At 32.8% G+C, this 17,990-nt stretch overlaps 1 protein-coding gene across 8 annotated transcripts in view; it reads left to right on the top strand.

Moving 5' to 3' along the window:
- Pan3 (poly(A) specific ribonuclease subunit PAN3) overlaps positions 1-17,990 on the top strand; it is a 137,654-nt gene that overhangs the window by 91,323 nt on the left and 28,341 nt on the right. For all 8 annotated transcript variants that reach the window (XM_071611580.1, XM_071611586.1, XM_071611584.1 and 5 more), the window contains 3 exons: positions 10,508-10,755; positions 13,170-13,274; positions 15,259-15,316. In XM_071611580.1, the coding sequence (XP_071467681.1) occupies positions 10,508-10,755; positions 13,170-13,274; positions 15,259-15,316 (411 nt within the window). The remainder of the gene's footprint in view (positions 1-10,507; positions 10,756-13,169; positions 13,275-15,258; positions 15,317-17,990) is intronic.

Below are 17,990 nucleotides of genomic sequence, written 5' to 3'. Positions count from 1 at the left end.
GGAACTTTCAAGATTGTATTGTTAAAGCAGCTTTATTTTTATGGTAATCATGAACACAAGGAGTGTTCGGTGCATTTTCTGATGTTTTAATATCTTATTTCAGGAAGTTCTCTTCAATAGAATGCTACCCTGCATACAGTGTGGTTATATATCAATTGTAAATATCTCCATGGCATCCAGACTTTTTTTCCCTCCCTTTTGTAGTTCTGGAGATTGAGCCTGGAATCATTGTCACTAAACTATGTCCTCCATCCTTTTTTAAAAATTTGAGAGAGTCAAACTGGCTTCAGACTTGCCATTCTTCTGCTTTAGCCTCCAGAGTTGCTGGGATTACAGGCATGTGCCACTGTGCCTGACTGCATCCACACTTTTAATGGTAATTACATTGATATACCTTTCTTAAACTCGGTTTTTCCTTCCACTAAGAGCTAGTGGTAGAAATGGGGTAAGAAACTAAACTTGTCTCTGAAGCACTAAAATAGCAAGTGGGGGAGAAGTGCTCTGAAGTTAACTTTGGAGTTGACTTTTTATACCCACCCTTTGATTTAACATCAGGAAAGTCAACATGGAGACTTTATTAATGCTTTAACATGTTTTAAGCCCTCTTACAATATAGGGATGTAAACGCAATGTGTTTGGAGCTATAACTGTGTGCTGATTGGCTTTAGGGGGTGTATTTGTACTAGTAACTTTGTTTTTTTGTATTCCTCAGTATGATTATGTAACTTTTTAGTATGATTTTTTTTTCTCTTGGATAAAGGCCTAAATATTGATCTTCTTGTTAAAAAGATATTGCTTCCTCTATTTGTCCTCAGCTGAAATTCATATGCTCATGATGAGATATTTTGTTAATTTGTAATCTAAACCATTCTCTTAAGTATGGTCAGACATGGTAATTGTTTTGATTGTTGGAATTTTGTTAAAATTTTAGCATAACCCTAGGTTTACCCAGGCTGCAGTGACCTGGAAAGAGTAATGTTAGAATAATAAGACATACTCTTTCAGAAGAATGTGCTTTACTACAGATTTTTTTCACATTTTTCTATTTTATAGTGATGAGTTGATTCATGTTCGCCTTTAAATAGAGATGACTGACGTGGGTGTCACTTAATAGCTTGACCACTTACTTTTTTTTTTATTCCCAGCTTCTTCTTATAGTCAGTACTTCAAGTGATGACATTTGCCATTCTTAGTAATTCAATGATTATAGCTATTGATATTTAGTATTTTGGTTGTTGGTGCCAGTAAAGAAAAAAATTCACCTTTATATCCATTTCTTTTCAGCAAAATTATTTTGTGCTGACAATGTGCCTTATGTGCAGATGGGAATACAGAATTTAGGCACAAATCTTCCCTGCAAATAGATAAGAACAACAAAACAATGGGAATCATTTTCAAGTATAGGTATCAAGAAAATATTGAGTAAGAAGATAATTCAGAACAAATTAGACTTTACTATGATGTTATAGTTTAGAGAATTTGGTGTTGGCAAGGAGAGCTATTGACAGTGTACTCAGGAGAAAGCAGCTTAGGAAATACATGGATACATGAAAGAAGCGGTGTCCTCAGGGAAGTTGTCGGACTTCAGAGAATTTAAGGGAAATCCTCATCTATACAATATTGTCTTCATATTTGTGAATGTGGGTTCCATCTCTCCACAACTTTTTTTCAAGTTGTCTTTAATATATTAACTTAAAACTTTCAATGAAGTTTGATTTTCTGTGTTCTGATCTTATACATATTTTATTAGATTGATTCTTAAATGCTGTATAGTATTTGCTGGTATCATAATTGGTTTCTTTTAAAACAAAAAATTTCTATTTGATTATTTCTAGTATCTATATGTGGTTAACTTTTATATTTTTGTGCTTTGATAACTTTTATTTCTAAGATTTTGTGAATTCTTATTTTTACTCAGTTTTCTACAAATGATAGTTTTATTTCTCCCCTTGCAATAGTTTGTTCTGTTGTCTTCTGCTGGCTAGTACGGTGTTATAGAGAAGTAGTCATAGTTGACATTTTTCTCTTATTCCTGGTTGTAAAAGGAATGTTCTTAATGTTTTCCAACTTTGGATGATCTACATTCTGAAATCTTAGATGCCTTTGTTTCTGAGAGGACAACCTTTTAATTCTTTGAAGAAAATATATATTTTTTAGTTGTAGGTAGACACAATACCTTTATTTTATTTTTATATGGTGCTGAGGATGGAACCCAGTGCCTCATGCATGCCAGGTGAGCACTTTACCACTGAGCCCCAGCCCAGAAAATATTACTTGTGTTATATTCTGGAATGGATTTTAAAATAACCTTAACATTCATTCATGAGACATCAGTCTATTCAGTGATTCCTGATAGGCAACAAAGATGAACAAGATGGAATTTCCAGTTCAGTGGTGTTCCCAATTTTCATTTCTCATTTTTTTACTTTCTTCATTTGAGTTTTTGCTAAATTGTCTAAAAAGATGTCAAGCGTGTGATGGTATTTATTTCAATCACCTTTTTAATTATTGTCTAAACTTTTAAAATCTATGCCCATCTGAGACCAGTGATATACTAGTTTTAATTTGCATCTCTTTGTCAGTACAAAAGCATCTTCATATGTTTCAGGCATTTGTTTTTCTATGAACCGGCTGGTTGTATAATCTGTTGTTGTTTTCTTAATGGCTTTAAGAACTATATATTATGCAGAATAGTCCTTTTATTAAGTACTGCAAATATCCTTTTTTGCTCTGTAGAAATTGTGTTTTTTGAAAAAGTTAAAATGATGAACATTTATTTTTTAAAAATTTGTGTGGTTAAAACAATATTATATTTTTAAAATAGTCTTCTGAGAGCCTTTTCATTTTAAACGCTTAAAAATTCAATCTGAATATTCATGTGAAATTTATGTAGGTGTGATAATGAAAAGGAGATTCACTTTTGTTGATTTTTTTAAAAATAAATAACTATAACTTTACCAGGGATTTAACACTGGAGCGCTATACAACTGAGCCATACCCCCAGCTTTTCTATTTTGAGACAGGGTCTCACCGAGTTGCTGAGGCTGGCCTCAAACATGTGATCCTCCTGCGTTAGCCTCCTGAGTTGCTGGGATTACAGGCATGTGCCACCATGCCTGGCTATATCTTTATTTATTCTGTTATTTTGTGATGCCTCGAGTTGAAAGTTGTCACATTTGGCTATTGAGTAGTCCATCTTCTCCCCTGAAGTTTGAAGTACCACCTTTACCTTTTATTTATTTGTTCATATATATTTGAGATTGATTTTGGTGTCCTTATTAATCTATTGCATTGATCTACTGTTCATATGAGCTTCCATCAGACATCTTTATTACTATAGTTTTAATTGCTTTTTAATATCTAATTAGTGTTAATACTTTTCATTTTTTTCTCCTTTATATTTTGTCTTCCTAATATTTTGCTTCTTTTTCTTTTTGTGTGTGTGTGTGAAATTACTGACTGTTCTCAGTCTTTTTCCACAGAAATATAATTAGTTTGGCTAGTTTTTTAAAATTTCTGTTTTATTGAACTAGCATTGTAGTTTTAGATTAGTTTAAGTATGTTAAACTAACGTACTTAAGTTGACATGTGCATAAGAGGTAAGTATAGATATTTATTTTCCTCTGTTCAAGTTAATTTTTATTTTTGTGAGTAGAATTTAATGTTTTCATCTTGCTCATTTCTAGTTAATTTTATGTTCAGACATTTTATCTTTTTATTGCTAATTAATGTAAATGGGTTTTGTGTGTGTGTGTGTGTGTGTGTGTGTGTGTGTTGTTTTATTGCCCTCTGTCTCTCTATTGGGTTAATGCAGTGTTTTTGACCACCTCTTTTCTATCCCCCAGCAATAATTTGAATATCATTAATTTCATTGAGGTGTAATTTCACTTATCATAAAATTCATCCTTTAAAAATGTATAATTTATCTGGAGATGTAGCTCAGTGATAAAAAGCTTGCCTATGATGTTCAAGGCCCTGTGTTGATCCCTAGCATGGTTTTAAAAAAAGAAGAAGTAACAGCAGTAAATGATCAAAAAGTATATAGTTAAGTAGCCATGTGCTCTTATGCATACTTATAATTCCAGCTACTAGGAGGCTAAGGCAGGAGGATCATGACAACTTAGCAAGACTTTAAAAAAAAAAAATAAGGACTGGGGATGTAACTCAGTGGCACAGTGCACCTTGGTGCAGTCCTACAGCATATCACTAAAAAGAAAAAAAATGAAGAAGACGAAGACATTTCATGTAAATAGAATCATATAGTCACATAATATGTGGTGTTTTGTGTTTTATCTTATTTCACTTTATGTTTTCATAGTTCTTCCATGATATAGCATATGTCATTTCCTCCCCTTATAGGGGTGAATAATGTTCCACTACGCAGATAATATATTTTGTTTACCTGTTTTTCAGTCGATAGACTTTTGGGTTATTTCCGCTTTTTGACAGTTATGCAAAACGATACTGTGAAGGTCTGTGTACAAGTTTTTGTGTGGAAGTAGATTTTTACTTCCATTTGGTAATATGCCTAGTAGTTGAAGTTCTGGGTTGTATGGTAACCCTTTGTTTAACAATTTGAGAAACTGCTAAACTGCTTTCAAGGCAACCCATACCATTTTACATTTCTGTCAGCAGCATATGAGAGTTCCAGTTTCTCTTCACTGTTGCTTATTATTAGCCATGTTTTTGATCATGGCCATCTTGTTGGGTATGAAATGGTATGTCACTATGGTTTTTTATTTTTCATGCCTCTGAGTTGCCTTTTCACCTTCTGGATAGCTTCTTTTGAAGTACAAAAAGTGTTAAATTTTGATGAAGCCCAATTTAAATATTTTACCTTTTGTTACTTGTGCTTTATGGGTCATATCTTAAACCATTTCTTAACTGAAGGTCACAGTGGTTTATGTATGTTTTCTTCTTAAGAGTTTTATGGTTTTCTTTCTTACATTTAGATTTTTGATCCATTTTGAAGTAATTTTTTTATATGGTTTGCAGTAGGTGTTGATGTAAAATATTTTGTTTCATTTTATGTAGTGGTCACCCCTAATTTTTACTTTGCATACTTTACTGAGTATACGATTGAAGAGATGGACAATAAAAATATTGATATACAATTTTGATGTGGGGGTCAGTGCTGGGAGTGAACCATCTAGAATTTTAGCTACACTTGAACTGTAACCTATTTCAGACTAACAGTTCTTGTTTACTGTCAGTGCTTATTCAGATTTGCCCACATTCTTACATTGCATGCCTTTTTAGGAGGGAATCTTTTTTTATCAATGTTGATTATCGAATTGTTTTTCACCATGGAAATATGAATGATGAACTCCCCAAGAGTCTTTATTCACTGCCCATCCCTTATAGAGTGTGTATAAATCTCAGGATGAAGTTACCTTCTTATTTGGTGTTGCTGATGGAATTTTGTTAATATAATTATTTTTCTTTTTTCCTTCCTTCCTCTTCCTCCTCCTCCTTTTTTTTTTAAAGATTTTTCTCTTTCTTGGGAGCTTTTTTTGCCTTGTCCCAGTTTCACATCAGTTAGTTAGGAGTTTATTTTTACCTATTCAGCTCAGAATTCTTGCTCGGGATTTTTGGTGAGTATTTCTTTGGTAAACTCATTCTTGAGAATCATAATCTGTTCTCTTTGAATATTGCATCTTCAGTATTTTTTGTTTTTTCCCCCTGGGTATTTACCTTCTCACTCTGTCTTTTGTGTCTTTTAACCACTCTTTCATATTTTTTAAGTATTATTTCTAGGTAGTTTTCTTAACTCCTTCTGATATACAGTTTCTTTTTGATCACGTCTAGTTTGCTGTGTAATTCATCTGTTGAATGGTTTTTCCCTTTAACATTTTTGCGTATAATTCTTCATTCTTAAAAGCCTAGTTTTAAAAAAATATTTATTTTTTATTTATAGGTGGACACAATATCTTTATTTTGTATTTATATGGTGCTGAGGATCAAACCCAGAGCCTCATGCATGGTAGGCGAGCACTATACCTCTGAGCCATAAGCCCAGCCCCTTAAAGCCCTAGTTTAAAAACAACTATCTTATTCTTTTGTGAGGTTTGGCGCTTCTTTCATGTCCTTAATTATTTTAGTAGTAATTACATTTTATAATGTTTTTTAAATTATTCTGTTATCTGAAGTTCTTTCTGCATAAGGTACTAATTCTTAAGTATTGTTGTGTATGCTGATTTTTATTTTTGAGTTCTTATAAGTGGGATTATTTTGTGGGGAGGGTTCCTAAATGTTCTGGATTTCTGAAAGTGTTCATCGAAGGAGTTGGTGTTTGCTTCATCCAACACATTTTATATTACTTTCCCTATTGGGATTACTGTAACATGGAAAGGTGTGGGAGTTTTCTCTTCCATATCTGTGTATAGAATGGACATGGGGTTGCCTTTTCACTTATTTAATTTTTAATTGACATAATTGTTTTTCATATATATGACATAAAGAATAATTTAGTACCTGTATACAATGTATAATGATCAGATCAGGGTAATTAGCACTTCCATTTCCTAAACACCCCAGTCTGCCAACCTTCTTCCTTTTTCTCTCTCCTATGAGAAATTTTTGTCCAGTTTGGTTCAGCTGATAGGTAGAAATTTTCTGGTCCTACATTGACTGTTGATGGTGCATATTTGCCAGAGTCCTTGCTCTCCAAGGGCTTTTAGTTTCACTTTCTATGTTTTGAGTCAAGGATCCATTTCTTATGCTCATGTGAGCATTAAATCCTGGTCTTTAGAGACTGTGTCTGACCTAGGTTGTTATTCTCCAAACCTCTTGGCTCCATATTTTGTTTAATTTTTTGTGCTCTTGGGAGTTTTGTTGTCATTTTTATCTCAGCGGTATTTTAAAAGTTGGTGTGTTGTATTTTATGTCGAAGTGCTATATATTGATAACATTTGTAGGGCTGGAGAGAGGGCGTTTATGTTAGTTCAGTCTCTCATTTTTCAGAAATTGAAATATTTGTATTTAGGAAGAGTGTTGGTTAATATATGTTAATTTTGTAATCGTTTGCTTTTATGAGTTTTGTCAATATTTACAAGAGTCTTCTGTGGTTTCTCTTGGGATTTCCAGAAATAGAATTATATCTAAAAATAGTGACACTTTTGCTTCATAAATTGCCTTGATACCGGAATTATAAACCTAGGGACACTTCCCTGAGCTACATTTCCCAGCCCTTTTTATTTCTTATTTTGAGGCAGGGTCTCACTAAGTTGATGGGCCTGTCCCTGAATTTAGGATCCTTATGTCTCAGCCTACCAAATGAATGCTGGGATTGCAGGCATGTGCCACCGTACCTGGTTTGAAATTTTTAAAATCTCATTTCCTTATTTTGTTAATTATTCTAGTTAATTTCTCTAGTGGATATCCCTGCATTTTTCTTCCCTTTTATTTGATTTTGGTATTTAAGAAGCAGTCTTCAAATATCCTAAAGCAATTAGTATAATATTTGTGACTTAAATATCTCAATTTGCATTTTCACTTAAGAAGTTGAATGGCAATTATTATATGTGATGTCACCAAAATTTCTGATGAAGAATGAACTATTATACTTGATTTACACCATTATTAATAGAAAAACCTTCAGTTTTATTGTATCAAATGGATTCCTGAAACCCTTTCAGGAAAATATTCCTGTGGCCAAGCATTGAGTAAAATGCAATAGAAGATGTAATTTTAATTAAGAATTTTGAAATTTGAATCAGATTCCCTTGACTTAGCAGAATCTGTTCATTTTAATTCAGCACCCTTATTTTTAACTATTTGTTTCTGAATGGTGGTTCTGTTTCTTCATGGTATTTATAACTCAGTCTTGTATTAAGTACGTAATAATGGGTACATTATGGTATTGTTGTCATAGTATTGAATACAGAATACCTTTCTCCAAACAGATACGTGGATATTTTCTTTCAGTTCTTTAACACATTTGTTAATATACAGGTGATACAAAGTTGTGTCTTTTGTGGTGAGATTTGGTGTTTCAGTAATTTAGTGGTTAATTTCATTTCTGTCTTCCTATAGAAATTAAATATCCTCTTATCCTTATGGATAGTGATGCTTACTATTGAACATATTTTCTGAATGAACTTGATTTAGCCTCAGTTCAGATATGTGAACTCAAATTTCAGTGTTATAATTTTGTATTAAAATAACTTCACAAAATTAAAAATTCTTAAGAGAAATCTTGATACTGTATAGTATAATTTTCATCATTCATGCATTTTCTTATTTGACTTAAGAAACACTGAGTGTGGTGTTGCATACCTATAGTCCCTGCTTCTGTGGAGGATAAAGTAGAATGGTCTCTTGAGCCCACCACTTCAAGACTAGCCTGGGAAAGAGACCTTGTCACAAAGAAAATGTCCACCCTAATATAACCAACCTTAGAATACTTGTTTTCAAACGAGAGATTCTACCTTTTACCTGAATTAGATAATTAACATGGGATCATAATGTTTCCCATCACTCTTTCCTGTACCTTCCCCTCCCAGAATAGCTTAAATAATCACACTAATAAAATGTGTTATGGATCCCTTTTATATTCATTGTTAGAGGGAATTGGGCAACCTTGTAGCATATTGACTAAAAGCACCAACTTTAGGATTAGACCTGAGTTTAAAATCTCAGTTTTCTAGTTTACTGAGCTATATTTGTCCTTAAAATAATTCTTTTGATCTTTAAGTTAGTTTCCTCCTTTAAGAAAAGAATATGATATATATACCTACTTCACAGGGTAGTAGTGAGGATTAATTTACTAATGCATGTGAAACACTTGGATTTGTGCCTTACACAGGGAAAGTATTCAAGAGTTGTAGCCATGCTTGTTGCTGTTACTTAATGTACAGTTAGTATACAAATTCTCTCATCATTGGTTGACTGTCAGAACAAAAACTAAAAAAACCCAGCTCTGGAACAGTTAAAAAAATAAAAAATAGGCTTACACATTTATGTAACCTGATTTCTTCATAAATAGTGATTTTTAAAAGAGTTACATGTTTTAGAGATTCTCTTAGAATACAGGAAGACATGCTTGAGAACTCCTGGCATATTTTAATGTGAATGTAGTCAATATTGAGTTATAGCAGCAGGGAGTACTAGATGTGAATTTGGAGACTTGGGTTTAAGTCCTGGCTTCGCTGTTGACTTTGTATATATGTGTTCTTGGCTAAATAACATAGTTTTCCTACAGTCTGATTTGTGATATTTATAACCTACCTGCCTCACCTATTAATTTAGTTGCTCAGAAAATCAGATAAAATAATTATGTTGAGTTTCTTTAGAAAGTACAAGACTATCCAGCAAAAAGATAGGTTATCTCAGTTTTCAGCTTATTTTTGTTCACTTGCATGTTTTCTCAAAACAATAACTGATGTCATGAATGATATGAGTTATTAGAAATTGAAACTCAAATCCCTATTAATCCTAATTCTGTGACCCAAGACATTTTCAGAACTTTTTTCTTGTATTGTAAAGCGGCTTATTATTCAGACTTTTAGACTTTCCCCAAGAGTCAGAAATCAGTTCCTAGATAAGCTCATTTTCTTGGAAAGCATAATTGTAGATTTAGATTGCTAGTCTCTGCTCAGAACTGATGACGTCTCTTAAGCCTTTAATTAGCTATCTGTCTTAAATTAATTTACATTTCATCTGCACTTCTGCATGTTGTTTGCTGTTTATTAATTTCTATGTGAGTGTTTTCGGAAGTCATTTTATGTCTTTTACATGTGACTTGGTCTTGTTTTTTCAGTTAGCTTGGAATCTCCTGAGGGGCAAAGACATTTGTCCTTTCCTTTTCTCCACAACAGATTGATGAGATTTTATTGATTGTGGTTGAGTAAAATTTTGACTGGAATGGTGCTGTCAGTTGGCCCTATCTTCAAAGAGTATGCAATTTTCAGTTTAGTGTTATGCTTATTTAGAATTAAAGACAAAAAAGACATCAAAACAGTATGCTGCTTAAATAAAGAAAATGTCATATTTGAAGTGCTACCATACAATTCAACTTAGTCTTTTTTTAAAAAACAATTTTGTTAATTGTATTTGACTAAAATAAATTTAATAGATCTTTACTAGGTAATTAGAATTTTTAATGCCATAATATTGTTTTGGAATGTGGCATTTGTACTAATAGTCATGGTATAAAGAGTCCATTCTGGTATTTCTACTCTTCCATTAAGTTAATTTATTAAAATTTTAGTGATTCTTGCCATTGAAGTTTCTGATGTAAACTTTCCTATGGAGGAGGCTATTCCTGTAATGAAATTGCCAATTTATTTGGGAAAGACTGCATTGAGAAAACAGACTTCTTTGCATTTGCTTTAATCAGAACATTCCCTAAACCAAAACAAGATAAAATTATTTTATTTATTTTTTTACTTAAAATTTGCTAAAGATGATATTTCTTCCAAATGAATGTTTGCATAGTTTTTCAGATTTTTTTTTTCTCTTGAACCAATTACTGTTCCACTAAGAAACTTTTTTACATCTTCCTCAGGAATGTCATTGTCTGCTGGATCTTCCCCTCTTCATTCCCCCAAGATTACTCCACATACTTCTCCTGCTCCCAGAAGAAGAAGTCACACTCCAAATCCAGCAAGTTATATGGTGCCTTCTAGTGCCTCTACACCTGTTAATAATGCTGTTTCTCAGACTCCATCTTCTGGTCAGGTTATCCAGAAGGAAACTGTTGGTGGGACCACTTACTTCTATACGGACACAACTCCAGCACCTTTGACTGGAATGGTATGTCTGCAGTAAGGAGGGAGTTGTAATACTCTTAGGAAAGTTCTGGAGGGGATTTTATCCCCCACCCCCCACCCATCTTTATTAAGATACAAAAAAGCATTTCATTTTCTACTCAGTCTTCTCATCTTTTCAAATAAATCTGGTTCTGCCTAATAACTCTTATTTTAATCAGATGTTAGTTCTGCCTAATAAATCTGGCTTTAATCAGATGTTAGTTTATATTTACACTTTATTGTGCTTCATGGCATGTTTTGCATACAGGGTTACCTAGTATTTGTGGTAGCTAGAGTTGATGTTTATTGACTTGTTTATGGGTACTGTGTAGATTTACCTCTAGGAAGAAGGTAAGGTATCTGCCATAAGTAGATGGCATCTTATCAGTTGTTACTGAAAACAAAACTAATGATCAGTTCTTGCCTCAGATGAGGCAGTAATTTTAATAGCTAGATCTCTGGATAGTGGAATGACACATGGTGCTAAGATTTACAATATGGGTCATTTCTAAGGAGGGAGAAGATTCAGACCGAAGGGAGCATTGATTCTGGATAAGGAAAGAGCTACTAAAAGATTGGTGATAGAGAAAAGAATCATAAAACAAATAGGAAGAGATAGACCTAGAAGAAACATGCATAAAAAGACCAAGAGAAGAACAACATACCCAGAAGGACACATTTCTTCTCAGAGTGAATTAGTGTTGTCAGAATGGAGGGAGAAAGAACAGGAATGAGAGGAGCAGGAAGAGAGTGGCGAGGCTGGGAGGAGAAAAAGCATTGTCATGTTACATGAATTGTAACTTCATTATTTTGTCCATTAAAGAAAAATTAACTGAAGGGAAAACAGTAGGTGAAGAGCTCAAGAGTAATAGAACCAGATTCCATTAAAATAATGGAAGCTGATTTAAATCATAGACATTTAACAGTCAGATGATGGGTTTATGAAAAGCATATTTGTATTTCAGTAAGCAGATTTTGATTCCCCCAGATTAGCAATTTATTTCTTTAAGTTTACTAAAAGATAATTTGAGTGAAAAGAGAACAGAGTTCTATTTTTTTAAGAGCCTAGTTTTACCATGTTTTTGACACTCCTCTGAATTTTTATAGTTCTGAGTCAGTTTCCCCAAATATAAAATGAGAATAGTAATATATCAAGCCACCTTATGGGGATTAAATGTGAAAACATGTATAGAAGTAGTTATAAATCATATAAAATTCTTAAAAATAACTAATAGTTGTGTGAGGGTTTTGGGGTTTTTTGTTTGTTTGTTTTTCATTAGAAATCCTTTAAAAGTTATCACAGAACAGCTTGCCAAATAGAAGTTTGAATAAGTAAAGATTCCACAGTGGTTTACCCTGTTTGGGGTGTATTTTATTTTGTAGTTATTTACATTTTTATTATATTTTATTATATTTGTAGAAAGAAGAAATTTGTACAGAGGTTCTTTTTTCACAAAACTGTCTGCTATTTTTAAAAGAGATTAACTATGACAGATTTTATGATGTTTTTTCCCTTCAAGCCATTCTTTAAAATATGCTTATAACAAGCCTGAGGTAGTTAAGCCAAACTGTGCTATCTGATAAAAAGGAAACCAAAGCAAGAGAAAAGGTATTATTTTCTCTGCAGTTGCAGGTTAAAGAAAACCTTACAGATATTGCAAAACCACTTTCTAATTGTAATTCAGAGCAGAATAATTATCTGAGGATGCCAGAAAACAACTGAATTTAATTTTTTTAAAGAAACGAATCTTCTAGTTAAAAGGATGAGGTGGCCCTGGGCGTGGTGGCACACAACTGTAATTCCAGCTGCTCCAGAGGATCTCAAGTTGCCAACCTAACAACTTAGTGAGACCTTGTCTCAAAATAATAATAGTTCAGGGATAGAGCACCCCTGGATTCAATCCTCAGTACTGAGTTTGAGTTGGGGGAAGAAGAGAGACAAAAGAAAAGCTATAAGGAAAAAGAGACAAAAGAAAAGCTATAAGGAAAAAGAGACAAAGAGCTATTTTGACCTTTTCATTGGAGCTTAAATGTTATTATTTCTGAAGAAATGTTTTCTCGTTTACTTTTTAAAATTGATTTTTGAAATATAGTTTATTCAGGGGCTGGGATTGTGGCTCATTGGTAGAGTGCTCACCTAGCACAGGTGGGACCTGGATTTGATCCTCAAAATCACATACAAATAAAGGCATTGTGTTGTGTCCATCTACACCTAAAATATAAAAAATTAAATATAGTTTATTCAGAAAGAATTCTGTTAATTGCTATTCTCTGAGGTGTTTAATTCACTGTATTTAAAGTTTTAAAATGTATCAAAATTTAGTATTCATGTAAAGATTAACTTTTATTAAGTCAATAATATAACTTAACATTTGAGAAAAATTGATGATTATTATTTCCCTCACATACCTTTTTTAGGTATTTCCAAACTACCATATTTATCCTCCAACTGCACCTCATGTTGCGTATATGCAACCAAAAGCAAATGCACCTTCCTTCTTCATGGCTGATGAACTCCGACAGGTATGCTTTCAGAATTTGTAGAACTAATGAGTGCTTAATATGCTTTTGTGAAGAAAAGGAAAATGAACAGATCAGACTATTTAATCACATATGCTGTTCTAACACAAGTAGGATTTAGAATTTATAAATTTTATTTAAGAACACCTGGTTTAGTTTGAGTCCATCCCATTTATTGATTCTTGATTTTAATTCTTGCGCCAAAGGAGTCTTATTAAGGAAGTTGGGGCTTAATCCCTCATGATGGAGATTAGGGCCTACTTTTTCTTCTATTAGACAGACGCAGGGTCTCTGATTTTATTCCTAAGTCCTTGATCCATTTTTGAGTTGAGTTTTGTGCATGTGGAGAGCCTACATCTTGGGAGCAAATCTTTACCCCTCACACATCAAATAGAGCACTAATCTCTAGGGTATATAAAGGACTCAAAAAACTAAGTTCTAAAAAAAACAAATAACCCAATGAAGAAATGGGCCATGGACCTGAACAGACACTTCTCAGAAGATGATATAAAATCAGTCAACAATTATGAAAAAATGTTCATCGTCACTAGCAATTAGAGAAATGCAAATCAAAATCACTCGTAAGATTTCATCTCACTCCAGTCAGAATGGCAGCTGTTATGAGGACAAACAACAATAAGTGTTGGCAAGGATGTGGGGGAAAGGGTGCATTCATACACTGCTGGTGGAACTGCAAATTGGTGCAGCCAATATGGAAAGCAGTATGGAGATTCCTTGGAAAATTGGGAATGGAACCACCATTTGACCCAGCTGTTCCTCTCCTTGGTCTATACCCAAAGGATTTAAAAACAGCATACTACAGGGAAACAGCCACAATGTTTATAGCAGCACAGTTCACAATAGCTAAACTGTGGAACCAACCTAGATACCCTTCAGTAGATGAGTGGATAAAAAAATTTGGCATATATACACAATGGAATGTTACTCAGCAATAAAAGAGAATAAAATCATGACATTTGCACATAATGTTAGATGGAGTTAGAGAATATAATGCTAAGTGAAGTTAGCCAATCCCAAAAAAACAAATGCCGAATTTTTATTTATTTATATGTATATGGAGGCTGTTCATAGTGGGATAGGGAGTGGGAGCATGGGAGGAATAGACGAACTCTAGATAGGGCAGAGGGGTTGGAGGGGAGGGAGGGGGCATGGGGTTATAAATGATGGTAGATTGTGATGATCATTATTATCCAAAATACATGTATGAAGACATGAATTGGTGTGAGTATACTTTGTATACAACCAGAGATATGAAAAATGGTGTTCTATATGTATAATAAGAATTGTAATGCATTCTGCTGTCATTTAAAAAAAAGAATACCTGTTCTGAGAAAATTTTAAATAATTGTATTTTAGAACAAAACAGAATAACTATTTTAGTGGGCTACCTTCATATTGAATGGGTATATATTGAATGGGTATTTGATATATATAACTTAAATAGTCTCTAATGTTTAATCAACACCTTGGCTGTAGGTATAGGTCGAAAGTAAACAGTTTGCCCCAGAAAAAAAGCTTCATTTTAAAAAAGAATGTTTTTTTAAAGTAAGTTTTATAAAATAATTTAGTGTTTTATTTTTTAGTAAACAGCTAGATCAATATTATAAGTAGAATTTTATTTTACATTCAGTTACTCAAAAATATTTTTGTTTCACAGAATTAAGTTGTACCAGTATAGTGATTTCAGAATGAATTATTTACTATCTTAGTAGTCAACCTTCAGTTTTCAGCACCAGATTGGCTTCATTTTGTGGGGTATAACCTAGCTGTTTAAAACCAGATTTAACTCCAGATAGGTCTATCTAGGACTGGAATTTAGATATTTTAACATTGAGAAATACTGTTTTATCAGTATTAAGAAGTACACATAACAGAAAAATTATTACTTAGGTTATTTAGTTATAATAGGAAGTCTAGACTTGATAGGCTGTGCTTAAATATCAATATACTTATTTACTTTTCTTAGGAGCTGATCAACAGACATTTAATAACAATGGCTCAAATCGATCAAGCAGATATGCCAGGTAAAATACATATTGCTTCATCCTTCCTTTTAAAGTCTATTTGAATTCTTACATAATACTACATGTTTTTATGGATTAATAAGAAGCATTCCAAGATGCTACTGATCATCTAGGTTATTTCAATTAGTTCTACATATCACAGTATTCTAGTTTATTTAAATAAATAGTTTATTTTAGAATGTACTAGTACATCATTGTCTTGGGAAATTAAAGTATAGCTTCTTAAACATAAGGAGAAGGTAATTATTATTATTTCTTATTATTTCTTCTTATTATATTATTATTATTATTATTTCACACTACAGTGTGCCAATTAATGATTACATGTTTTACTTTATTCCTCTGAAAAATTCTGTGGCATGTTATTTTCATCTCCATTTTATGTATGAGGAAAATTGAAATCGACAGATTAAGTAATTAATTGACCTAGAGGACCAAAGAATAAATGGCTGACTAAGTCAGGATTTAAACCTAGTTTTTTTCAGACTGTACTGTTAATGTTTCTCAGTGTGCTAAAATATCTTTCCCTGGCTTACTTATTCTGTAAAAATTAAATATGACATAATGTAACAAAACTTCATAGATAATGTAGTGGGAATATATTTGCTGCCAATTCAGCATAGACTAGTGTGTGTTAACTTGATTGCTAATTAAAAGGAGTCTGACGACTGGGTCTTAAGACTGATCTTTCCACTTTGGATGAGCAGAAAACTTAATGATCTCTGAAAGTTTTGAGATTGTATTTGAGGCCTTAGCCAGGGCAAAAATGGACAAAGAAAAAGAAATTGTGGAGGCATATGATTAGAAAGAAGAAGAAAACAAAAACCAACAAAACCCTCACAAAATAACAAGTAGAAAGAAAAAAATTAAGCCAAAAAAATTGCAAAAGAAAAAATACACGTGTTACATATAGACCATATAACTGTAATTAGACATTATTTGGAGTAACAGAATTCAGTGATATTTTCATGGGAATATTATATAGCAGTTAAAATGAGGAAAGTATACTGACAAGGAACAATGCAAAAGAATTTCAGTAATATTATAATAAGTTAAAAAGTGAGATGCAAGAGACTACATACAACATACCCGCTTATAAAGTTAAATAACTAAAAGTAATGTATTTTTGTATGTGCATATGTACAATATGTTTTTGAGGAATTTATAGAGATGTTATGAAATTATATAAAAAAGAGAAGGAGGACTGGGGTTGTGGCTCAGTGGTAGAGCACTTGCCTTGCAGGTGTGAGGCACTGGGTTTGATCCTCAGCACCACATAAAAATAAATAAACAAAATAAAGGTACTGTGTCCATCTACAAATAAAAAAGTATTTTAAAAAAATTTTTAAAAAAGAGAGAAAGGAAATGCAGAGATTGGTAGAGAGGACCATATGGTTAAATGTATGTTAACATGAAGAAAGCCTGAGTTTTTTTTTGGTTGGCAAATTTGAGATGCTTACTACATTATTAAGAATACTTAAGGGCTGGGGTTGTGGCTGAATGGTAGAGCGCTTGCCTAACATGAGTTAGGCACTGGGTTCTATCTTGAGCACCACGTAAAATAAATAAAAGGTATTGTGTCTATCTGCAACTAAAATACACACACACATACACACACACACCCCTACCTGTATTTACTTATATAAAAGAATACTTAAATAAAAGCATCCCATGTGTAGACAAGATTTGAGTATCATAAACTAAACGTTATGGTTAATCTAGTCCCATGCACCGTGTTCAAATGCAGTTTAATAAATGATTTGTTTTGTCACTTCCTTAACTCTGATTTTTTTTCATTTTCTCATATTAACTATTTGACTAACCTTTATTAATATTTGGATCATGCTGTCCTTTTTGTTTACATTTTCTAGTTTATACTTCATACTTCTGTCAGTTGATACTTTTCAACTTTGAAGTCATAATCTATTTCTCATACATCAATCAGTGGGTCTCTCAACCAGGAATGATTTCACCCCCTCAGGATTTCTGTTGTAACCACTAAAAGCAAGGTGCTACTGGCATCTAGTGGATAGAGTACTGGAGTACTGCTAAACATCCTACAAAGTATAATATCGTTTCCCACAATAAAAAATTATCCAGCTTAAGATGTAAATAGTTCTAAGGTTGTAGAACCCTGAATAGTAAATTTTATATTTTCAATATCTTTATCTAGTCTGTCATTATCTATGTCCTTTGAGGAAAAGAAACTAAAGTTTTACGTTTTTATTCATTAGTTTTAAAGTATTTAAGAAATTGTGCTCCAAACTAAAGCTCTGTCATTTGTAATCCTCATAATTTTCTTCTTAGATTTTACCTCTATGATGCTTTTCTTACAATAATAATTGTAGGGCCTAATAGTGATCTGGTGGTCTTTGTTCATGACTTATTATGCATATGTGTTATATTGGACTGAAAACAAAGAAGACTAGAACAACAATAAATAATCCTGTCTTTAAAATCCAGTATCCCTTCATTATAAAAGCTGAATAAACTGAGGAATATACCTCAGCATAATAAAGTCCATATAAAATAAGCAAACAGCTAACATAGTATTTAATGGAAAAAAGCCAAAAAGCTGTTTCTATAAGGTCTGGAATAAAACAAGGATGCCCACTTTTACCTCTTTTGTTTAGCATTGTACAGGGAATCCTAAGCTAGAGCAATAAGGCAAGAG

This window comes from Marmota flaviventris, chromosome 4 (assembly GCF_047511675.1).
Source record: "Marmota flaviventris isolate mMarFla1 chromosome 4, mMarFla1.hap1, whole genome shotgun sequence".
In the NCBI taxonomy this organism is placed as follows: Eukaryota; Metazoa; Chordata; class Mammalia; order Rodentia; family Sciuridae; genus Marmota; species Marmota flaviventris.
The sequence above is the reverse complement of the archived record's forward strand: the minus strand, read 5'-3'. Positions and strand labels throughout refer to the sequence as shown.